Source organism: Rhincodon typus, unplaced genomic scaffold (genome assembly GCF_021869965.1).
Source record: "Rhincodon typus isolate 14 unplaced genomic scaffold, sRhiTyp1.1 hic_rhity00002772, whole genome shotgun sequence".
Lineage (NCBI taxonomy): Eukaryota > Metazoa > Chordata > Chondrichthyes > Orectolobiformes > Rhincodontidae > Rhincodon > Rhincodon typus.
In genome coordinates, this window is record NW_025968410.1 from 1 (window position 1) to 25,000 (window position 25,000).

Consider the following 25,000-nt stretch of genomic DNA (forward strand, 5'->3'; position numbering starts at 1 on the left):
AAAACATATATTTTAACCTACTGAAAGAAGTTTACCCCTTTCTACTTTTTAATTATGACTGAAAACCCCAAGCTTGGTACGTTATTTGGCCTTTTAATTGGACATCCAATCTCCTGGAGCCTATCCAAAGTGTTCAGCAGCTGTCGAGTTTGTTTCTGTTTTTCCCTACCTTAATGCTACCTTCCACCATGAGAGTTTTCCTCGGATTCTCCCTCTAGCTTCAGCTGAGCAGAACTTCCAACCTTACTTTAACTTCTCACAAATGAGGGCGTTCAGACTGAATGTGAACTCCCACACATTCCATGTAACAAACTATTGAGTTAGCATTTTCTCTGCTTAAGGTGCAGACCTGCCTAACATCTATCCCTCTTTGCATTCCAATTCCCTGCAAACCACGAGACCAAAAACTTCAGTTGCCCTCTTTGTAGTTTTGTGGCAATGCTTTTAACCTGATCTCAAAAAGATCTGTTCTCTTAAAACAAAGAATAGTACAGCACAGGAATAGGCCCTTTGGCTCACCAAGACTGCACTGATACATGATGCCCTTTTAAACTAAAAACTTTTTGCCTCTACACAGACATAGCCCTGTATTCCCTGCCTGTTCGTGTATCTGACAAATGGCTTTTAAACATTGCTATTGTATCTGCCTCACTACCTTTTCTGGTAGTGTATTCCAAGCACTTGCCACCCTCTGTGTAAAAAGTTTGTCTCTTACATCTCCTTTAAACTTTCCCCTTTTAACTAAAACCTGTGTCTCTGTAATTGACATTTCTACCTTGGGAGAAAGACTCCAACTAACCACCTTATACATGCCTTTCATAATTTTGTAAACTTCTAGGAGGTCGACCCTGATCCTTCGACACTCAAGTGGAAACAAACCAAGTTTGCGAAATCTCTCTCCATTGCTAAAACCCTGATAAACCTTTTCTATACCTTCTATAAAGCCTTCACATCCCTCTGGTAGTGTGGCAACCTAAACTGTAAACAATGTTTCAAATGTGGCCTGACTAAAGTTCTGTGTTGCTGCAATATGACTTGCCAATTTTTATACTCCATGCCCAACTGATGGAAGCAAGCATTCTGTATGTCTTCTTGACCACCTTATCCATTTCATTTTCAGCCTAGGTCCCTCAATATGTTGATGCTTCTAAGGGTTCTGCCATTTACAGTATACTTCTCTCCTGCATTATATCTTGCAAACTACATCACCTCACACATGCCTGGATTAAACTATCTGCTATTTCTCTGCCCAAGTCTCCAGCCTATCAATAACTTGCTGTATCCTCCGCATCTCTCTCCTGTCCGCTCCCCCAGTCTTTGTGTTGTTTGCAAACTTAGTAAACAGGCTACCTACATTCTTCTGCAAATCATTTGATTCCTGCAGAATACCACTGGTCACATCTCCAGTCAGAAAAATACCTTCCACTGCCACTCTGTGTGCCATGACTAAGCCAGTTCTATATCCATCTTATCAGCTCACTGTGGATCTCACACAACTTCAGCTTTTGTATCAGCCTGCCATTAGGGACCTTATCAGAGGCCTAGTTAAAGTCTGTGTATACAACATATCGCCTTGTTGTCATCAATCACCTTTGTTACTTCCTCAAAAAACTCAGATAAGTTTGTGCGATGCAATGTTCCCCACACAAAGCCATGCTGCCTATCGCTGATAAGTCCATATTTTTCCAAATGCAAGTAAATCCTATCCTTAAGAATCTTCCCCAGTAATTTCTCTACAACTGGTATAAGGCCCACCGGCCTTTAATTTCCCAGATTATCCCTGTTTCCCTTCTTATACGAAAGAGCAATGTTGGCTTTTCTCCAGTCCTCTGGGACTTCTCCTGTAGCTGAAGAGGATACAGAGATCTCTGTCAAGGCCCCAGCAATTCCTCACCGGCCTCCCTCCGCATTCAGGGATAGATCCCATCAGGTCCTGGTTACCTATCTACCTTAATGTGTTTTAAAACACACACAGCATCTTTTTTAACAAGAAGTCCGACATAGACTGGTTGGACCAATGTGTCTGTTTCCATGCTGTGTAACTCTATAACTATGACTCTATGACATGCCCTGGAATACCGACATGCCCTGGAATACCAACATATCCCTTCTGAGACTCATCATCTACCATGTCTTTGTCTTTTGTGAACACCAATGCAAAGTATTTGTTAAGAACCTCACCCACTTCCTGCACACACACAAATTCCCCCCTTTTGTCCTTGAATGGATCTACCCTTTCCTTAGCTATCCTAGTGCTCCTTACATATGTATATGTACATATCACCGTCTCCTGCCTGGTAACTGGAAACACTTTGGCCTTGTATCCAACCAGAATTATTGATTGCTTATTGCTGATAACCACTGTCTGGCATCTTAAAAATGAAAGGGCAGGTTTCAGCAGAACTGTTTACAATCTGACATTAGTAGCACCTTTTTGGATGTTGGAGACTTTGGATTTTCTCATTATGGACTTAGAAACAGCTGACATTGTCCCCAAGTGTAAGCATGCAGCACCTTCATTTCAGTAATCTGCCTTTTCCTTTTGACTTTTCACAAATAAACCACCCAGAGCTGTTGTGAGATAAATTCTAGCTTGTGTTACATGATCCATTCCATTTATCCAAAGTTCTAAAAATATAGTCCCAAATTACAACATTGTTACAAACAAAAAGCTATAATCTGAAAACATCATCCAATTAACTGCGTTTGTAACATATGCCAGATTGACACTCCATATCCACTGGTTTGTTGCCTACATCAGACCATATCTCAATCCCACTTGATGACTAAGTCACCTGACTCCCAAAGTCTTCTACCCATCTACTACAAAGTGCAATTCGGATATAGGTGGAATGGACGTACCAATCTGGTTAAATGAGGCTGTAACAACATCTAAGTTTAACATCATCCAGAACAAAACAATCTGTTTCCTTGGCACCCCTTTCTGCTTGAGCTTTCACACCCTCCACTACCAGTGCACAGTGTCTGCGCTGCGCCTATTTGCCATAACTCCTTGTAACAGCATCTTCCAAATTTGCAATCTGTACACCAAGAAGTACAAAGGCAGCAGATGCATGGAAGCATTACCATTTGACTCATGGAGATAGCACCACCTTCAATTATCCTTTCAAATCTCATGCCATCCTGTTTTGCACTGTTATTGTACTGCTGACCTTCACTGTTGCTTTGTCAAAACAAAATCCTGTCGCTCCGTTCCTGAGAGCACTGTTGGTGTACCCAAGCCAGGTTGACTGCAGTAGTTTAAGAAAGTGTCTTGCTGCCACATTCTCAAAATCAATTGGTTGGGTGATAGATGCTAGCCTGACCAGTGGCCCTTGCATCCCACAAGCACATTAAAAAATAGAACTGACACAATTCAACTCCTTTCTATCAGTGGGATCCTGCTGTGTTCGTTGGCTGACAATGCATATATAGGCACGTCAGTAATTCAACCAGTCATCAAGTGGAATTGAGATACAGTCTGGTATAGGCAACTATCCAGTGGATATTGTGTCAATGTGGCATATGTTGCAAGCGCAGTTTATAGTTAATGATGTTTTCAGGTAATATCTTTTTGTATAGAAGGGATCCTGCAAGCCTTGTCTTTCTATCACCTGTCTTTGCTGTTTATTCCACTAGCTATAAAAAACATACGAGAAGGGACCAGGAGTCCCAGAACAGGCCACGATGTCCATGGGGTCAAGCGGACCTATGACCTAATGGAAAGCGGATTAAGTAGAGTCCCAGTGCGTGAATCCTCGGTGTCTGCACCTTATGAAGGTAGGGCAGTATGGGTGTGTATTACTGTTTGGTGTTTCACCTACAGTTTACGTTCCATTAATTGACAGAACCGCATCAGGAATCTTGGAAGTTTGCACTATAATGTCAGTCTCAAAGAAGTAGTGTCAAAAGAGCTGAGGAGAAAGAATTCACTGAAATTCCAATATGCCATCAACACAGAATAATCATGTTAAGAAAGTGCCCTAAAATAACAGACTAAGTTTTCAGGGGAGGTTTTACTTTGGCCGTCATGCGCGCAGTGTTTGTTACAATTACAGATTGGATCCATTTGAAAAAGCATGATTCGAAAGCCGATCCTGTTAAATCTGTTAAATGAACATCTGTCCTTTGAGGAGGATTGAAGTGTTCCACCTATTTGTTGAATAACTTCCTGGATTTGCAAGTTAACCTTTATTTTTGAAATAGTGTAATTTTCAGCTCAATTAGCCTGTGGCTTACCTTCATTTAATTATGATTTAATCCATGTAGTCATTCAGAAATTGGTTGTCTCTTTGTTTTAAATAGAAATGTCGGCAATAAATTAAGAGCAGCAAATGAGATATTGAAAATAAACTCTGTTTCCCCAATGCAGGTCTCATCAGTCGTGCAAGGGAAAGCCCACATTTAGCAGAATCTAAAGATAGGGCTGTTCCATCAGGATCAATAATGCAGGGTAAGCTTCCTCCTCCAATCCTTGACACATTGATTTATAGTCATAGAGTGACAGAGATGTACAGCATGGAAACAGCCACTTGGGTCCAACCAGATACCCTAAATAAATCTAGTCCCATTTGCCAGCATTTGGTCCATATCCCTCTAAACCCTTCCTATTCATATACCCATCCAGCTGCCTTTTAAATGTTGCAACTGTACCAGCCTCCACCGCTTCCTCTGGCAGTTCATTCCATACACGCACCACTGTCTGCATGAAAAAGTTGCCCCTTAGGTCCTTTTTAAATCTTTCCCCTCTCACCTCAAACCTATGCCCTCTAGTTTTGGACTTTCCCTATCCTGGAGAAAAAACCTTGGCTATTTACCCTATCCATGCCTCTCATGATCTTATAAACCTCTTTAAGGTCACCACTCAGCCTCTGATGCTCCAGGGAAAATAGCCCCAGTCTATTTAGCCTCTCCCTATAGCTCAAACCCTCCAACCCTAGCAACATCCTTGTAAATCTTTTCTGAACCCTTTCACTTTACATGTCCTTCCTATAGCAGGGAGACCAGAATTGCACACAGTATTCCAAAAGGGCCTAACCAATGGCCTGTATAGCTGCAACATGACCTCCCAACATCCTATACTCAATGCACTGATCAATAATGGCAAGCGTACCAAATGGCTTCTTCATTATCCTATCTACCTGCGACTCGACTTTCAAGGAAATATGAACCTGCACTCCAAGATCTCTTTGTTCAGCAGCATTCCCCAGGACCTTACCATTAAGTGTATAAGTCCTGCCCTGATTTGCCTTTCCAAAATGCAGTACCTTTATCTAAATTAAACTCCCATCTGCTGCTACTCAACCTGTTGGCCCATCTGATCAAGGTCCCGTTGTACTCTTAGGAACCTTCTTTGCTGTCCACTACACGTCCAATTTTGGTGTCAACTGCAAACTTATTAACCGTACCTCCTACGTTCACATCTAAATCATTTATATAAATAATGAAAAGCAGTGGGCCCAGCATCGATCCTTGTGCCACACGCCTTCAGCCTGAAAAACAAGCCTCTACCACCACCATCTGTCTTCTACGATCGAGCCAAATTTGAACCAGATCTGAGGACCTTGAGCTATCTAAACAGCATTTGGGTTATACAGTTGGTGTTGAATTGTACCGTACTTCTGAAGTTGTATGTCTTGAGTAATAAAAAGACACTAGAGTTGTCAGGATCCTGTTTAAAACACATTTCTGTCCATGTTCAATAACTGGAGGGGGATATTTCCCTTCCTTTACCAAAGTTAACATACTGTGGGTATGAGACCGGAAATTTTATGTACTGATTTGCCATAACCAGCCCTTGGAAGTTGCAGGAATAAATACAGTGAGTTCCTTACCAAAGTTTACAATAGCGATGGCTCAGGGCATGAACACTGTCTGTTTATCCCACTGAAGTAATTCAGAGCTTTGCCTAGCATTGCAACCTTTCCACTCTGACCATTGATTAAAGATGCTAAAGATTTAATTATGAACATACAAAATAGGAGCAGAAGTGGACCATTTGGGCCCCTTGGGCCTGCTACGTTACTCAATATGATCTTAACTGATCTGATTGTTAGTTGTTTCTGATGATGTTCTGTTAGGTACACCAAGAGCATCCAGTGAGACCTTTGAAGAAAGCATGAAGTATGGTAAACAGATCAAACGGGAAAGCCCACCACTGCGAACCTTCGAAGGGTCCATCACAAAAGGCAAACCTTATGAGGGAGTCACTACCATTAAAGAGATGGGTCGCTCAATCCATGAAATTCCAAGACAAGAAAATCGCAAAACCCCAGAAATTGTACAGAGCAGCAGATCGATTGTGGAAGGATCTATATCTCAGGTATCTCTTCGGCATATTAAAGTCGTCATCTTACATTTAGTATTCACTTCAATAAAACAGATACATTAACATGAAAGTTATGCTGAATCATGGTCTGCATATCTGCAGGTATGCTGCATAATCTCCGTTTGCTGATAGCAGTCTTTGGATCAGTTTAGCTGTCAGCTGTGGCTCATTGTGTGTCATTTTGATGGAAGCATGTGGTTTTCAGCCCCATTCCTGAACTTCAGTCCATAATCCAGACTTAAAGTCCCAGAGCAGTACTGAGGGAGTGCTGCACTGTTTGCTCAGCTGAACAAAGCACTATGCAAAGAAGAGCAAAGACGGTTCACCCTGGTCCCATAATCAGCCTTTATCCCTCAATCAACATCATAATATGTATAATTATTTATTGATCTTATTGCTGGTTTTTAAAATTCATTTACGGGATGTGGGCATTGCTGGCTGACCAGCATTTCTTGCCCATCCCTAGCTGCCCTTGAGAAGGTGGTGGTGAGCTGCCGCCTTGAACTACTGCAGTCCACCTGCTGTGGGTTGACCCACAATGCTATTAGGGATGAAATTCCAGGATTTTGACCCAGCAACAGTGCGGGAATGGAGATATCTTTCCAAGTTAAGATGGTTAGTGGCTTGGAGGGGAACTTGAAGGTGGTGGTGTTCCCATATACCTACTCCCCTTGTCCCTCTAGATGGAAGTGGTCATGGGTTTGGAAGGTGCTGCCTGAGGGTCTTTGGTGAATTTCTGTAGTACATCTTGTAGATTGTAGAAGGAGTGTGTACTGTGCGTTGGTGATGGATGGAGTGGATGCTTGTAGATGCAGTGCCAGTCAAGCGGGCTGCGTTGTCCTGGATGATGTCAAACTTCTTGAGTGTTGTTTGGGCTGCACCCATCCAGGCAAGTGAGGAATATTCCATCATACTCCTGACTTGTGCCTTGTAGATGGTGGACAGGCTCTGGGGAGTCAGGAAGTGTGTTACTCACTGCAGTATTCCTAGCTTCTGACCTGCTCTTGTAGTCACTGTGTTTATGTAGTGAGTCCAGTTGAGTTTCTGGTCAATGATAACACCCAGGATGTCAATAGTAGGAGATTCAGTGATGGTAACACCATTGAATGTCATGGGGGCAGTGGTTAGATTGTCTCTTATTCATTATGGTCATAGCCTGACATTTGTGTGGCGCAAATGTTACTTGCCACTTGTCAGCCCAAGCCTGGCTATTGTCCAGATCTTGTTGTATTTGGCCATAGACTGCGTCAGTATCTGAGGAGTTGCAAATGGTACTGAACGTTGTGCAATCATCAGCAAACATTCCATTTCCTGACCTTATGTTGGAGGGAAGGTCATTGATGAAGCAGCTGAAGATAGTTGGGCCTAAGACACTACTCTGAGGAACTCGTGCAGAGATATCCTGCAGCTGAGATGACTGACCTCCAACAACCATGACCATCTTCCTATGTGATGGGTATGATTCTAACTGCCAGACAGTTTGCTGCCAGATTCCCATTGATTCCAGTTTTGTCAGGGCTCCTTGATGTCACACTTGAATGCAGCCTTGACGTCAAAGGCTATCACTCTCACCTCTTTTTGTCCATATTTGAACCAAGGCTGTAATGAGATCAGGAGCAGAGTGGCCCTGGCAGAACCCAAACTGGGCGTCACTGATCAGGTTATTGCTGAGCAGGTGCTGCTTAACAGCGCTGTTGGTGACACCTTCCATCACTTTATTGATGATCGAGAGTAGACTGATGGCGCAGTAGTTGGCCGGGTTGGATTTCCCCTGCTTTTGGTGTACAAGACATATTTGGGCCATTTCCCACATTGCTGGGTAGATGTCAGTGTTGTAATTGTACTGGAACAGCTTGGCTAGGGGAGCGGCAAGTTCTGGAGCACAAGTCTTTGGTATTGTTGCCGGAATGTTGTCAGGGCCCATAGCCTTTGCAGTATCCACTGTCTCCAACCGTTTCTTGATATCACGTGAAGTGAATCAAAGTGGAGTGATTGAAGACTGGTATCTATAATGCTGAAGAACACTGGAGGAGGCTGAGATGGATCATCCACTCAGCACTTCTGGCTGAAAATGGCTGCAAAAGCTTCAGCCTTGTCTTTTGCACTGATGTGCTTGGTTCTTGCAACATTGAGGATGGGTATATTTGTGGAGCCTCCCCCTCCAGTGAGTTGTTTAATCGTCCACCACCATTCACGATTGGATATGGCAAGACTGCAGAGCTTAGATCTGATCCGTTGGTTGTGGGATCACTTAGCTCTGTCTGTCACTTGCTGCTTATGCTGTTTGGCGTGCAAGTAATCCTGTTTGGTGGCTTCACCAGGTTGACACCTCATCTTCAGGTATGCCTGCTGCTGCTCCTGGCATGCCCTCCTGCACTCTCCATTGATCCAGGGTTGATCCCCTGGCTTGATGGTAATGGTTGAGTGGGGTATTTGCCAGGCCATGGGGTGGCAGGTTGTGCTGGAGTACAATTCTGCTGCTGTTGATGGCCCACAGCGCCTCATGGATGCCCAGTCTTGAGTTGCTAGATCTGTTCAAAGTCTGCCTCTTTAGCACGGCGGTAGTGTCACACGATGGAGGTTATTCTCAATGTGAAGGCGGGACTTCATCTCCACAAGGACTGTGCAGTGGTCACTCTTACCAATACTGTCATGGATAGATACATCTGCACCTGGCAGATTGGTAAGAATGAGGTCAAGTACGTTTTTCCCTCTAGTTGGTTCCCTCACCACCTGCCACAGACCCAGTCTAGCAGCTCTGTCCTTTAGGATCCAACCAGCTCGATCAGTAGTACTGCTGCTGAGTTACTCTTGGTGATGGACTTTGAAATCCCCCAACCAGAGTGCATTTTGTGCCCTTGCCATCCTCAGTGCTTCATCCAAGTGTTGTTCAACATTCATCAGCTGAGGGAGGGGACGGTATGTGGATCAGCAGGAGGTTTCCTTGCCCACATTTAGCTTGAAGCCATGAGACTTTACGGGGTCCAGAGTCAATGTTGAGGACTCGTAGGGCAACTCAGTCCCGACTGTATATCGCTATGCCACCACCTCTGCTGGGTCTGTCCTGCCGGTGAGACAGGACATATCCAGGGATGGTAATGGTGGCGTCTGAGACATAGTCATACTCACAGAATCATACCTTACAATGTCAGGCTGTTGCTTGACTAGTCTGTGAGATAGCTCTCCCAATTTTGGCACTGGCCCCCAAACGTTAGTGAGGAGGACTTTGCAGGGCCAACAGGGCTGTTTCTGCCGTTGTCTTTTCCGGTGCCTAGGTCAATGCCAGGTGATCCGTCTGGTTTCATTTTTTTGAGATTTTGTAGCAACTGATACAATTGAATGGCTTGCTAAATCATTTCAGAGGGCAGTTAAAAGTCAACCACATTGCTGTGGGTCTGGAGTCACGTGTAGGCCAGACCAGGTAAGGATGGCAGATTCTTCCCTAAAGGACGTTAGTGAACTAGATGGGTTTTTCCTGACAATTGACAATGGATTCACGGTCATCATTAGGTTCTTAATTCCAGATGTTTTTTGAATTCAAATCCCACCATCTGCTGTGGCAGGATTCGAACCCGGGTCCCCAGAACATTATCTGGGTCTCTGGATTAACAGTCCAGTGATAATGCCACTAGTCCATCACCTCCCCAGTAGGTATTTCTTAAGGTGACATCAAGTATTTGCTGCTTCTAAGTGACACAATTTGAAATAGAGTGTAAAGTTGTTGGTGCTACTTGATCTCAGCAAAGAAGACTAGTTACTGGAAGTCACAGGGAAATAATTAGGATACACTCAGATGAGCTCAGACAGAAGATTGAAGTAGATAGTGGTGTCAGGTCAGCTGGCAAATGACCAAGCTGCTGACGGGCACTTTATCCAGTAGATCACAAACCAGGCACTTCTATTTAGCTGCCAGTTACTAGTACATTGAGCTGCAAGTTTTATACACAAGGTAGCTTCGCACTATCTGGGCTTGATATGAAATAAACGATAGAATTTGATCACTAATTAGTTGACAGCTCCATTATCATTGTACAAAGTGATTACCAGGATGGTGGCAGTTGGACTAGATAGATCTTAGTTTTTTTTTGTCAATTTGTTTCTGTCTCCACAGACCTATTCCTTAGGTGGCTTACTGCAGGTCGTGTGCCACTGATCTCAGTCCAGATTTTAGTGCAATCTTTGTCAAAACTTTTCATGAAATAATTTAAAGTTTTGATATCTGATTTAACTGCATTGAATAAAAGTCCAACAGAGCAATGAGATACTAGAGGCCAGGACCTATTCTTGAATTATTTAGAGGATAAGAATTACTTTACTACATGTCACAACTCCTGCTACACATGGTTATCCTTTTTCCAATGCTTTGAACTGTTCAGGAGTAATCAGATTTTTAAATTTAAATTAAATTTTTTAAACTTTTGAAATCGTGATTAATTTAAAATTTTCAACTTTGTAAATTGACACACTTAGCCTTCTCCAGAAGGCAAACGTAAGGGAAAAGTACCAAACTAAGGATCATATCACTAAAATGACTGACTCTATGTTATTTTAGGGAACCCCGGTGAAGCATGAAAGCCAATCTGCCATTAAGCATGATGTAAAGTCTCTGATCACAGCCTCCGGCAAGCACCCACATCCCATGCACCAGCTGGAGATGATCTCGGAGGGTGTGAAGGTCGTGGAAAGGAAGTATGAAGACATGAAACCTGCTGATCAGCTACGAGGCCGTCATAGTGCAGTGGTCAGCTCTGGGACCTCTGTGCTCAGGTCAACAATGCATGAAGCTTCTAAATCTCAGCTGAGTCCGGGCCTCTATGAAGATCCCAATGCAAGGAGAACACCATTGGGATATCCTGGCTTCATTCCTAGGGGCCCACCAATCGTCAGCAGACCACAAGAAGGTAAATTCATGCAGCTTTCAGTGATGAATCAATTTTGGGAGGGAAAATGATAAGGATATTATGTCTTATTATTTCTGAAGCTAAATGTTGTACAAATAAGTAACATAAGATTAACTTACACTCATCGGGTGGGTAAATTAGCTAAGCACAATAAAATCTCAATTCTCCTTACCACTGATACATTTGAGCCTTTGTATCCTGTGATTGCAGGTGTCATGACTTCAGGGAAGTCCACTGGACATGAAAGGAAGACTACTCTGGTCCCAACACAGAGAGACAGCTTGTCTGTGAAGTCCCCAGTCTCTGTGGTGGACCCATCAGCAACTCTCGGTCCTTATGATTCTCTCCATGGGAGAGGGAATCCTGAATATAGAAGTCATGTTCCTCACCACTTCGAGCATTCAATGGCTTTTCATCGAGCATTAGACCCAGGTAAGAGCATTTGATGATTGGAGTTGCAGAGTAGCGAAGGTTATTATTTTTATTGACAGTCACCCCAGGTGATTAACATTCTTTGATGTTTAGTATTATCCTCAGTGTATTTTTCATATCTCTGAAAATGCAGCACCACGTTCAGAGACACCACAGAAGCATTGGCTCTAAATGACAGTATGTTACAGACCCAGGTGGAATCAGAGGGCGAGCAGAAAATGTCCAGAACCTTTCCTAGACTTCAACAGTCTATAAACTACAGCAGTTTGTTCAAGTTCATTATATGTCATACGGTAGTACTTGTCCAGTTAGGCTAACTTTTATTAGATTTTTCTTATAGTTCAACAGTTGCAGCGAGTGTGTTGAGGACACGTTGTTTGTTATTTTACTACATTATACAATGGGAGTATGCTGTTCTGCCCCATACCTTTCTTTGGATGACAAGATTAAGGAAACCAAAACAATGTCAATTGTTGCATAGTGAACACAAACTCTGCTGTAGTATAGCAACAACAACAACAAAAACAGAAGTTGCTGGAAAAGCTCAGCAGGTCTGGCAGCATCTGTGAAGAAAAATATCAGCGTTAATGTTTGGGTCCAGTGACCCTTCCACAATGGACGCAAAATGTTAACTCTGATATTTTCCTCACAGATCCTACCAGACCCCGCTGAGCTTTTCCAGCAACTTCTGTTTTTGATCGTGATTTACAGCATCTGCATGTCTTTCAGTTTTTATCTCTGCTGTAGTACCTTTGTTCTGACATTCTTTTCATGTTTCTTTTCAGCTTACCTGTTTTCCCGGCAGCTTCCTCCAAATCCCAGTTACTCTAGTCACTATCAGCTGTATGCAATGGAGAATACACGACAGACCATCCTCAACGACTATATCACTTCTCAGCAGATGCAAGTTATCACCAAGCCAGACGGCACCAGAGGAATGTCACCACGAGAAACTTTAGGTGTTCCCTATGCTGCTGGATCCAGAGGTGAGATCCTGCTTGATTGTTAATTAGACAAAGCCTTGTTTCAAATTCTGGACTAATAAAGTTGCCTAAATTGCAGCAATCATCGAATTGGGACCGGTGTCTCACACCATACTCGTGCCAGGTGGGAGCAGTACTCCTCCTATGGAGAGAATAACCTACATCCCGGGGAACCAAGCCCCTTACCCTGGCAGATACAACCACTCTCCTATATCACCAGGTAAGAATGCCATTTGGGACTAGCTAGCAGAACTTTTTAACCACTTGGGAGCAAATTTAATGCAAGGTAAAACAGTGATGACAGTTCAATTTGTGTTGTAAAGTCTCATTGTATACACCATGATCAATAAACACAACTGTGGGTTGGATAGATCAGTAATAAAACTGATCTATGTTCACCATCTAAACTGGACCAACTCGGCAGTACTCCAAAGGGTAGATTAAGCATTCAGTCTCTTGTTCAATTTCAGATGCTGCAATCCTTAATGCAGAGCACCATCAGTGTTGGAAAGAAAAGCAGGCAAGTCTGTAAAAAGGGAGCTGAAGTTCAGCAATATTTAAAAATGTGTAGATTGTAAAAACGAGAAAATTGGGAAGGCAGAGAGTTTCACTATTTGACAGCAAGATATTGTCACTCAGAATGTGCTGATGAAAGTGCCTCATCTCTTGACTCTTAAAGGTTTCTCCACCATCTGCAAAGACAAGTTCAGGAGTGTGCTGAAATATTCACGAATTGCTTGACTGGGCACAGTTGTAATAGCGTGATACTAAAGGTTGGGTATCATTCATCCGAAAATCTCAGGACCTACTGTTTCTCCAATAAAGGTTATTTTTGGACTTCAGATACGCTTCTCTGTTGATCCATTCAATCTGTTTGGATCTGTCTAGACTCTTTGTGGGGAAAAGAAACTTTGCTTGCCCCAAATGGACCTAAAAGCGAAGTTTTTTTCCAAAGGGCCTGAACAGACCTACAGGCACGTTGTGTTCGGGCCCTTCGGAAAAATACTTCGCTTTTGAGTCCATTCGGACCACAGTTGTGTCGGAATGTCCTGAATTCACCATATTTATAGGCCAGTTTGGGTCCACTTTTGAAAAGACCTTTTTGACTTTGGGGTGTGTGGATAAATGATACCTGCCCTGTATGCAGGTGAAAGCTGTTTTCTGATTGATGTCCCTGGGCTTCTGCATGCATCCCTCCACCAGTTGGTACTATATGACTCCAGATTTTATGTCTAAACTAAACACTGCAATTGTTTAACATGCTTACTTTAGTACTTTGTTACCATTCATCTCCCAGTTCCTGTCTGATCATATCCAGTGCAGACTTGGTGCATGTCACCAGTCATTCATTGTCATTGAGACAACATTGTTATATCACTGTTGATGTCACCATCTGTAAGGAGAGTGTGATAGAAAAGTTCCACTTGTTTGGATGAGTGCAGCTCCAACATTCAAGAAGCTTGACACCATTCAGGACAAAACATTCCACTTGATTGGCACCCTATTCACCTTCAACATTCCTCTCTTCACCACCAATGCAAAATGACAGCAGAGCATACCATGTACAAAATGCACTGTAGCAACTCACCAAGGCACTTCTATGTTACCTTTCAAACCTACAAACTTGACGACCTAGAAGGAGAAGAGGAACAGATGTATGGGATCACATGCACATTATCTCCAAGCCACAAACCATCCTGACCTGGAACTACATTACCATTCCTTCACTGTTACTCAGTCAAAATCCAAGAACTTCCTCTTTATCAGCACTGAGATGGAGGAAGATCATTGATGAAGTAGCTGAAGGTGTTCGGACCTAAGACTTTACCATGAGGAACCCCTGCAGAGATGTCCTGGACCTGAGATGATTAATCTCCAACCACCACAACTATCTTCCTGTCTGGTAGGTATGATTCAAACCAGCAGAGACATTTCCCCCAATTCTCTCCATCAATGACTTTGGTTTTGCAAGAACTCCTTCATGCCACTTGGTCAAATGCTGCCTTGATATCTATAGCAGTCACTCTCCATTCAACTCTGGAGGTCAGCTTTTTTGTCTGTGTAATGAGGTCAGGAGCCAGATTGAACATAGCAGAACCCAAACTGAGCATCACTTCATGCCTTATTTCTTTGCAGTGCTGCTTGACTGCTGGTGTTGGAGTAGACTAGAGGGATGGTAATTGGGCAGGTTGGATTTGCCCTGGTGTTTATCTATGGGACATACGTGGACAATGTTCCACATTGTCGGATAGATATCAGTGTTATACCTGTACTGGAACAGCTTGGCTAGAGGCACGGCAAGTTCTGCAGCACAGGTCATCAGTACTGTTGCTGAAATATTTTAGAGCCCAAAGCCTTTCTTGTATCCAGTGCCATCACCTATTTCTTGATACCACATGGAGTGCAAGGAACCTTCAGAGGTGAGTGAGATTGATCATCCACTAATTTTATCTGGAAGAAGTTGGATGCAAGTGCTTCAGTTTTGTCTTTTGCACTAATATGCTGGGCCGTCCATTGTTGAAATTAGGAATATTTTTGAAGAACGGGGGGCGGATATGCTGGGCCGTGAGGTTATAGATTGTGATATTTCAGTTTAGAAATGCAGGTTACTTTAAAGGTCAAACAAAAGAGGTATTTTCTTATCAAGAGATAACAAGGTGTAGAGCTGGATGAACACAGCAGGCCAAGCAGCATCAGAGGAGCAGGAAAGCTGACGTTTTGGGCCTAGACCCTTCTTCAGAAATTTTATTATCAATCTGTGCAGAGATGTTATTACAGTACAAACTTCTAGAGCAGTTAGGATTTGAATGTGGATCCTCTGGTTCAGGGGTAAGGACACTATCACTGCATCACTACAGCCCTAAAAATACTCTATTTACACACAGATCAGCACCTCCCCATTGGGGAATTGAACCCGGTCTTCCGCATAGCAGGCAAGGATACGAACCGTTATATTAACATGTAGCTCCCTAAAGGGTCAAACAGAACACTCCCAGAATAGATTGAGAGCACATGATGCTCACTGAAATTTGGGGAAGAACCCAGAATTATAGAATTGTTATAGTGCAGAATTCAGTCCATCATGTGTGCACCAGCACTTCAAATGAGCATGATGACCTCGTGCAAATCTGCTTTCTTCTCATACCCTTGCACACTATTTCTTTTCAAATAAACATCCAACGTCATCTTGAATTTCTCAATTGAACCTGCCTCAACTACGTTTCCAGGCAGTGCATTCCATGCTCTAACTACTTTTCCCGTCACAACACCCTTGCTTCTTTTGTACATCACTTTAAATCCATGTCCTCTCTCTTTCTTATTCGTTTTATGAGCAGGAAAAGCTTCTCCCTATCTACTCTGCCCACCCTGCTCATGAGCTTTGATAGAGATTTTCAAAATCTACTTCGCCATCTTCTCTCCAAGGAAAACAGTCCCAAGTTCTTCAGTCTATCCTCATAGCTGAAGTTCCTCATTCCAGGAACCATTCTCGTGAATTGCTTCTGCATTCTCTCCAATGCATTCACATCTTTCCTATAATGTGGTGCTCAGAACGGTGCACAGTATTCCAGCTGACAAGTTGTTTTCTACAATTTCAGTATCACCTAGTTGCTCTGATATTCTATGCCCCCATTTTTAAAAAAGCCAAGGAGACTATATGCTTTACTAACGGCTCTCTCCATTTGTCCTGCCACCTTCAATGATCTGTTCACATACACATGCTATATCCTCTGCTCCTGTACCCACTTTATAATTGTAAGGTGTGTCAGAGGAAGAGAGAGAAATCTGAAAACACAACTCTTAAATAAATTGCAGATTGGCTTCAGGGCAGGGAAAGGATCTGGAAGTGAAAGGAAGAATTTTTTTTAAACCATGCAGTAAAATCCTTTTACATCTCTGAACACCTTTTGCTGCCTAATTCAACAAATGAATGTTGGTCCATTAAACAAGAGAGGATACAGTTCTGCTTCTGATGACCCACAGTGTTGAACAAATTTTAGTTTTGAGTTGCTAGGTCAGTTCGAAGTCTGTCTAATTCACCATGGCGACAGTGTCACACAGCACGATAGAGGGTACTTTGTCCCAGTAAAGCCTATGCAGTGGTCACTCTTATCAATGTTGTCACAGACAAATGCATCTGTGACGGAGAGATGGGTGATGACAAAGTTAAGGAGGTATTTCCTTCTTGTTAATTCCCTCAGTACATGTTGCAGACCGAGTCTAAGAGCTATGTCCTTTAGGACCTGACCATTTCGGTCAACAGTGGTGCTAGTGATTCACCCTTGGTGATGTACCTTCAATCCCCTACCCAGAGTGCATTCTACACCTTTGCCATCCTCCGTGTTTCCTCCAAATGATGTTCAACATGAAAGATTACTAATTGACCAGCTAAGTGGGGACACGAGAGATAATCAGGAGGCTTCGAGTTTGAACTGATGCTGAGAGATGCCTGATTCTGGAGTCAATCTTGAGAACTCACAGGGCAACTCCCTCCTGACTGTAAACCATTGTGCCGCCACTTCTGCTGAGCCTGGTCCTATTGGTGGGACAGGATGTACCCAGAAATGGTGGTGTCTAGGACATTATTATAAGTTACGATTAGTATGTATGACTATGTTAGTCTAATGCATAACTCGTCGGTAGGCCAGCTCTTGCAATTTTGGCACTAGCCTCCAGGTGGTGGTAAGGAGGACTTTGCAGGATCAGCAGGGTTGTGTTTGCCATTGCCATTTCTGGTGTCTTGCAAATTGGTTTGTTCAGTTTAATTCCGAAAATGTACTGGATTTTTGTTCAACTGCAAGGACTGATGAAAGAGAAGCATACTTCTCCCAGAAAGTTGTTTTTTTTTTCTGCAGTTTAATTCCATGAGTAGCAAGAATGTAAATTTCAATGTTTTTCTATCTTTAGGTCACCCTGCACATATGTCTGCCACCACAGCCACTGCAGAGCGTGAAAGAGAAAAAGAGCGAGAGAGAGAACGGGAGCAGAGGGAACGGGAACGGGAACAAAGAGAACGGGAGAGATTAGCTGTGACAACTTGTGACCTGTCTTACCTTAGAGCAGGTGAGAAATTGCATTCTAACTTTGCGAGTCCTGAAAATGTTTACTCCAACAAAATCAGTTTAGTTAACAGTGATATCTGAACAGTAAATGGGGCATCCCAGTTCTCCTAGAACAACCCTTGAATGAATAAAATTCTTGAATTGATACTGAGCCAGTTGAGTCAATGTTTGTATTTTGTCACTTTATTCCAAATCATCAATCTTACTGTCAAATGAGAGAAGCAACACCTTAGTAATGCAGTCAGTCCCCAGTTTGATGTGAACTTCTACGAAGAAAAAAGCCCAGCCAGGTTCATTCTACGTGTCATTATGGGACAGTAATAAATGGAATGGCTGGCATTCCACACATGGAACAACAATATGGTCTTATTTTTGATTTATATTCTGATTTTCTTTACAGCAACCGACCCTGAGTCTGAGCAATTATTCTTGGGGCATAGCTCCCTTTGGCTGTAGTTGATAAAATTGTAACTTGTTCACTTTTTCCATATCTATGAGTATGGAGCTGGTGACATGGATCTTATGATTGTTAAGTAGGTGAGAATGTGGGTTTGAGGTTACAGTCAGCTCAGTCATGATCTTATATAATGGCAGGACAGGCTCAAGAGGCTAAATGACCTATCCTTTTTGTTTTCATATGTTTATGTATCAGTTAATTTTCAATGAAAAAATTTCCTATTTGATATTTGCACAGGTCCTGAACAGACCAGTAGGCCAAGTAGCCATGGATATGTCCGTTCTCCATCGCCATCAGTACGAACGCAGGAGACCATCTTACAGCAACGACCCAGTATATTTCAAGGAGCCAATGGCAAAGGGGTTATAACTTCACTGGATGCAGCTACGCAGTCTCGGATAATGTATGTTGAAGGGCAGAGTTTCCCAGAACAGAACAAAGTTACTGATTAAAGTTTATGTTGAAGCTTCTTATATTTGCCCTGAGGATAAATCACTGTCAGTGAAGCAAATGGCAGTCCTGTCATCAGCTTCCTCCTCTTTCTCATCCCAGGCTCAATTTTTCACTCAGTTTTTTCAGAGGTGTGAAGTCGTTCACTAAGCTTCAACCAGTTCCTATTTATTGTAAATAGTGTGTCTCAGCTCCTTTGTCAGGAATGCATCATCTGTAATATCTAGTGTTTGCAAGAGTTCTGGGTGTCACATTAAAACAAAATGACATTTTTTATTCACAGGCAGGTACCACAGGGAGCCCTGTCCATGGCACAGGGATTGTCTGCATCCCGCTACAACACTGCAGCAGATGCCCTTGCAGCATTGGTGGATGCTGCAGCCTCTGCACCTCAGATCGAGATGACAAAGGGGAAAGAGAACAAACATGAAGCCCCCCGAGTGGAAGAAATGACCGCTCGCAGAGTTTCTGAGCAGCAGCAGAATATTCATCACCAGACACAGCAACAGCCACAAAGTGAACATGAGCGACGGTCAGTACAGTCACCGTATTCATCCACGGCCAAGGGTCAGGGTCAATCCAGCTATCCAGAGAACATTAAGGACAAAGCACCACCCCCCAAATCTAGGTATGAAGAGGAACTCCGGACTCGAGGAAAGACCACAATAACAGCAGCAAATTTTATAGATGTGATCATCACCAGACAGATTGCCTCCGATAAAGACAGCCGTGAGCGAGGATCTCACAGCTCAGACTCCTCCAGCAGTGGTAAGCACCTTCCAGTGTAGTCTGTCATTCCGATTATGTAGTATTTGAGGCAGCTAAGTTGATGCATCATAATCTCCAGCAGCAGAGTTACTTATGTGAAAGCTTCCTGATACTGATAATTATGAACTACGGTAGATGACTGACCTGAGTAGCTGGAAGATTATATAACTCTGTATGTGAGCAGAGACTTTGTATTTATGTTCACTGGGAGAAAGGTATTCTTCCTTGGAGCAGAACCCCTGGGATACTTCTGTGGTAACCAAATTCTGGTGGGATTGTCCTTGAGACCTGATGTAAAGATCAGTAATCAATATGTGCACACGATTCCCTCAGAAATGAAGGGCTAAATACTTAATATTTCTGTAGTATTACTTGAAGAGAAGAATGTTGGCCAAAACATGGCTAGAACTGTAGCTCCCTGGATAGTTTCCATTCTCTAAAGCATCCTGTCAAATTTTGCTTCTTTCCCCTTTTTTACTGGCTGTGTAATTATGTTGGTATTAAGGTCAGCTGGGACAGGGCATTATTGACATACCTTCAAGTTTACACCAAATGACTATGAAAGCCCAACTTAAAGCGGTTTCCCACTGCCCACCAACTTACACCACTTACTAATTGAGAGCACAAGAACATCCTGTTCATAGTTGAGTACAAAGGACCTTAAGTTCAGTAAGGATAGCTCAGTTTAACTGGTTCCATGGGCCCCTGGGACCAAATAGCAAGATGCAAGGTTTAAGGGTAGCTCAGAATAAAGGATTTATGCCAGAATTTGTTTTTCTCCAAGTATCTTCCCATCGCTATGACATGCCCAGTGTGGATGCGATTGAGGTAATCAGTCCTGCAAACTCACCTGTCCAGTCACAGGAGAAGGCTGAACCTGTCCAGCCCGAGATACACAAATCTTCCCAGGGAGATGGTAAGTTTCAAGCTCTTTAAACCTCTCCAGTTTCTCTCTCCTCTTAAGGAAGTGCCAATCATGCATAATAAGATAAGTTCCCCACATCACAGAAATCAGCTTTCAGCCAGTTGAATTAACTCCAATTGATACTAAGACATGGTTGAATAGACTCGGTCCACCAAATGCTAATGACACCTTTTCTATGCTGCAAATACCTGTTCCATAGGCTCGCCCAGTATAGCTACATCACTGGCGTCAGCCTAACAATGTGGAAAATGGCCCAGGGGAGCTTATTTTATTATGCATGATTGGCTGATGCCAGTGATGTAGCTATACTAGGCTGACCACAAATAGTTGTCTGTATGAGGCATTCAAGCTTGGGCTGATAAGTTTCAAGTAACATTTCTACCACGCAAGTGTTAAACAATGACTACCAATGACTCTGACCAACGAGAGAATCTGACTGTTTGTATTTATGTGACATCTTTAACATATTAAAAAATCTCAAGTTAGTTGACAGGAGCACTATAGAGCAACATTTGAGACTAAGCCATGTCAGGCAATTTTAGGGAAGATGGGCAAAAACATGGTTTAAGAAGAGTTTTTAAAGAACACCTTAAAGGAAAGTAATGTTGCAGACTGGGAAGAGAAATCCTAGACTTAGACCCAGGCAACTGAAGATATGGCCACCTATCCTGGAGTTATTAAAATCAGGGAAGCTCAAAAGGCCAGAATTAGAGGATGCAGCTATTTTATAAGGGTTTTCAGACTGAAGGAGATTACACAGATAGGGAACAGCAAAGCCATGGAGGGATTTGAAACCGAAAGATGAACATTTATGAAATTCAGTATAACTGGGAACCACCTTAAGTCAGTGAGAACAAGTGTGATGGGGGTCTTGAATAAGAAAATGGCAACTGCATTATAAAATCATTAAATTTACAGAAGTTAGATTCTAGGAGGCTAGCAATGAAGCCATTGGAGTAGTCAAGTCTAGAGACAACATAGGCATAGAAGAGGATTTCAGCAACAGATGAGCTGAGGCAAAGGTGGAATCAGATTAATGTTAAGGAGAGGAGAGAAGGCAGCCATAGCAATAATGCACATATGTAGTCAGAAGCTGATTTCAGGATCAGATAGAACACCAACCTGTGAAGAGTCTGGTTTTACACCAGACTGATGAAACAGAGAGAGAGAGAGAATTGTTGCAATCCTCCCAATATTTAATTGAAGGAAGTTTTTGCTCGTTTGGTACCAGATATTGGACAAAGCAGTATCATGATTTAATAGAGGGGTCGAGAGGTAGTGGTGAGGATAGAGCTCAGTGTCATAGCTGGCATTGTGTTTTTGGAGATGTCGCCAGAGATAAAAATGTAGATAAGCAATAGTGCTCTTTTAGTAATATTGGAAGGAGGGCATACAAAAGAGAAATGAAGTTAGAGAGGAAGTAAATTAGCTTGAGTACCTATTTGACATGGGAGAGAGGACCTGCAAGAAAACAGAAAATGAAGCATAATATTGAGAGGGACCAGAGAGGGTAAGTTAGATGTGCTGGATCTGTGAAATGATTACCAGGATTCAAAATAATAGGATAAGGAAACCAATCCCTTGGAATCAACCATCAATTGCTCACTCGGTATACTACTTTGCAGTTGGATAAATATGCACACTGCAGTTGGCATATTTTGTTCAACGGGCTAGTCTGTGAAGCTACTGAAGGCACTGTATTCTAAGATTAGACCTTAACTCCATGGAAATATAAATGCTTCGATGCCAGGCTAACCTACTTGCCTTTTAAACCATTGAGGATCTTACCCTTGACAGCTACTGAGGGAAGTGTGGACATCCATTCCTGAGTGTGGATGCACGGTGGAAGATCTTATGTTGAGTGTTTATCTGTTTTTAAAGGTGAGCCTAATACCCGAGGGTTTGATGTGCCCATGAGTCGGTATAGGATGATGCAGAAGTCACCGTCTCCACAGCAGCAGACACCATCTTCCCAGCCTGACAGCGTGTATTCCTCTGTTCCTAACCCTCAAGTTTCCAAAACACACAAATTGATCACTCTCGCTGATCACATCCATGTAAGTGAGGCCTGGCAAGAGGTTGCACATTGATCTGGCTTTCTGTCTGTGTGTAATTGTATCATGTTGCTTTCATGAGGGCATACAGAATCTTTACTCTTTTATCACGTGAGGTTGGATGCCACATTGAGTTTGGTTTCAAGACGGATTGATGGAGAAGGCAGAGTCAAAGATTGGCTTCAGACAGACTTCAAAGTAACACAAAAATTATACATTCATACTGAAAACTGCATTATATGGTAATCACAAACCAGGTTATAACTAATAGTTACATTAGCTAAAGACTAATCTATCTTTATGTTCATGTCAATCTTCCAGAGTGTGTTGTGACTCCGCCTACACTGTAGAATTTGTACCTAATGATGTGCAGCACTGTAGACATCATCACAAACTTGTTCCAAGGTCCTGAATCCCTTATGCACTACTTGGCTTTATTAGGTAACACAGCATATAAGAGCAGAGAAGTTATGCTTGCACTATATAAAGTACTAGTTAGGCCACAATTTTGCATAAAGTCGTTATCACTACATTGTGAGAGAGCGTACAAAAGAGACTTACCAGATCATTTCTCAGAAGACCGAATTTTAGCTTTGAGGAAAGATTAAATAGGCTAGGTTGCTTACTTTGGAAGAGTAAGGTTTGAGGGTGGACTTGATTGAGATGTACAAAATTATGAGGTGCTTAGACAGAATGGATAGGAAGAACCAATTTCTCTTAGCAGAGGGGTCAATAACTGTGGTGAGGTTATGGGGGTAGGGCTCAAGCAGATTTAGGATATTGAAAATTTTGTTAAACAGAGCTTGGTGGGATGTACTTTGGAACTCTTAATCTGAAGGGCAGTAGAGGCCGAACCGTTGACATTTATGAAAATCCTAAGATATGATCCTAGCTGATGTTCCTACTGAATTTATCAGGTCTCGGAATGAAATCTGGCTTGTTAGGTCTTTTTACTGTGGTGGTCTTTCACTGAAACATAAATACACAAAGCTGGAGATTTGATTTAATAATAGAACAGTTTATTACATTAAAGTATACCAAAACAAGCTATCTAAACATAATGCAATTTGATATATTTCAAAGCACACAGCAAAACAAATCCTATCTGCTGTCCAATGCCACCACTATACAGTTGCTCAAAAAAAAAGTTTTTGTCTTCTTTATCAAATCTATGGGTTTGACTTGCTGCTACTTTCTCGTTTCAGTCCTATGAGCTGTGAGGCCTTTTTCCTTGGCCACTTTTACCCCTTGAGATGTTAGGCTTTCTCAGTGAAAGAAGGTAGTGTGCAAAGCTTCCAGATTGGACGTGCCTGGTTAGAACTGTGCAGATTATTAAAAGACTGAGGTAGCATAGTTCCTAACTGCTGTAAACAACCTTCTTTCTCTCAGAGAGACTGTATAAGCATCTGACTTCAGTCAGGATCCCTTCGAATTGAGCAAAAAGCTTTCCGATCTTTGGGTTTTTCTAAGCCAAAAGCAATCTTGAATTATTCTAAACCCAAAAGCAAACTAATTTTTCACCTGTCATTAAATTATACAGTAAAACAAGCTACATTAATACTCCAAGAGACCCTTCAGTCACCCACGCCCTTACAGATAAGTTTTATTGTTAATGCAAGGGATGTGGATGTCATTGGTTTCATTGCTCGTCCCTAATTGCCAGAGGGCAGTTAAGAGTGAACCACATTGCTCTGGATCTGGAGTCACTTGTAGGCCAGACTGGGTAAGCACAGCAGATTTCCTTCCCTCGGGACATTAATGAACCAGATGGGTTTTTTTTCTGTCAATCAACAGTGGGTTCATGGTCATCATTAGATTCCCAGTTCCAAATTTTTGAGTTCAAATTCTACTATTTGCCTCGGTGAGATTCAAACCCAGATCCCCAGAACATTGCCTAGATGTCTGGATATATAGTCCAGCAATAATACCATCAGGCCATCACCTCCCAAAGATGTTGGGTTTTAGATCATGTTTCCCGAAAGACTGATCAATTTAATTATTAAACCCCTTCACAAAAAAGACCAATACTCATTTGCCTCTAGTTTAAAATACAAACTCTTTTTAATAAATTGGTATTAATGCATATAAATCACACATCTCTCATCACAGCTTCTATGAACCAAGAGCTGGAATGTGGAATTAAGCTAGATAGTTCTATTTTTGGCTGGTCTGAGGGGCAAGAATAGACTGTTCTAAACTTTCTATGCTTCTATAAATAGTTTCTATCGCTAGTGCACCAGCTTGTGTTAGAGAGCATGTGTGGGTGGCCAGGCAGACTATGTTAAAAGCTTGTCAACCTGCCAGTCAGCAAGAACAGCTAGCAAATGTGGAAAGTCCACAAAGCCACTCAGTTTTTGTGCTTTTTGTATCCTGTGAACTGTAGGTATGTGCACTAGAGATTTTATTTGAAAGTGAATTTCTTTGTTTTTAGCACATTATTACACAGGACTTTGCCCGAAACCAACCCAACAGCCCGTCATCACAACAGCCTCCAGTGTCTACATTCCAAACATCTCCAGTGCTCTCTAACCGAGGAAAGAGTTCCACTCATTATGGCACAGACTCTCAGCCACAGACCACTCAAACAGCTCTTCTTCAGAGACCACCATCCAGGGTCTCTCCTGAAAATCCAACCGAAAAGG

General features: G+C 42.4%; 1 protein-coding gene across 1 annotated transcript; it reads left to right on the forward strand.

The window, feature by feature from the left end:
• Window positions 1-3,639: 3,639 nt before the first annotated feature.
• Window positions 3,640-24,996, forward strand: LOC109927751 (nuclear receptor corepressor 1-like; the record flags this gene model as incomplete). The annotated part of the gene is made up of 13 exons (XM_048593398.1): window positions 3,640-3,780; window positions 4,373-4,453; window positions 6,081-6,322; window positions 10,881-11,229; window positions 11,440-11,661; window positions 12,447-12,647; window positions 12,724-12,864; window positions 17,550-17,705; window positions 18,399-18,564; window positions 18,895-19,379; window positions 20,164-20,295; window positions 22,186-22,361; window positions 24,790-24,996. Coding segments are annotated over 13 exons (2,699 nt in total), but the record flags the coding sequence as incomplete, so codon positions are not given.
• Window positions 24,997-25,000: the final 4 nt, after the last annotated feature.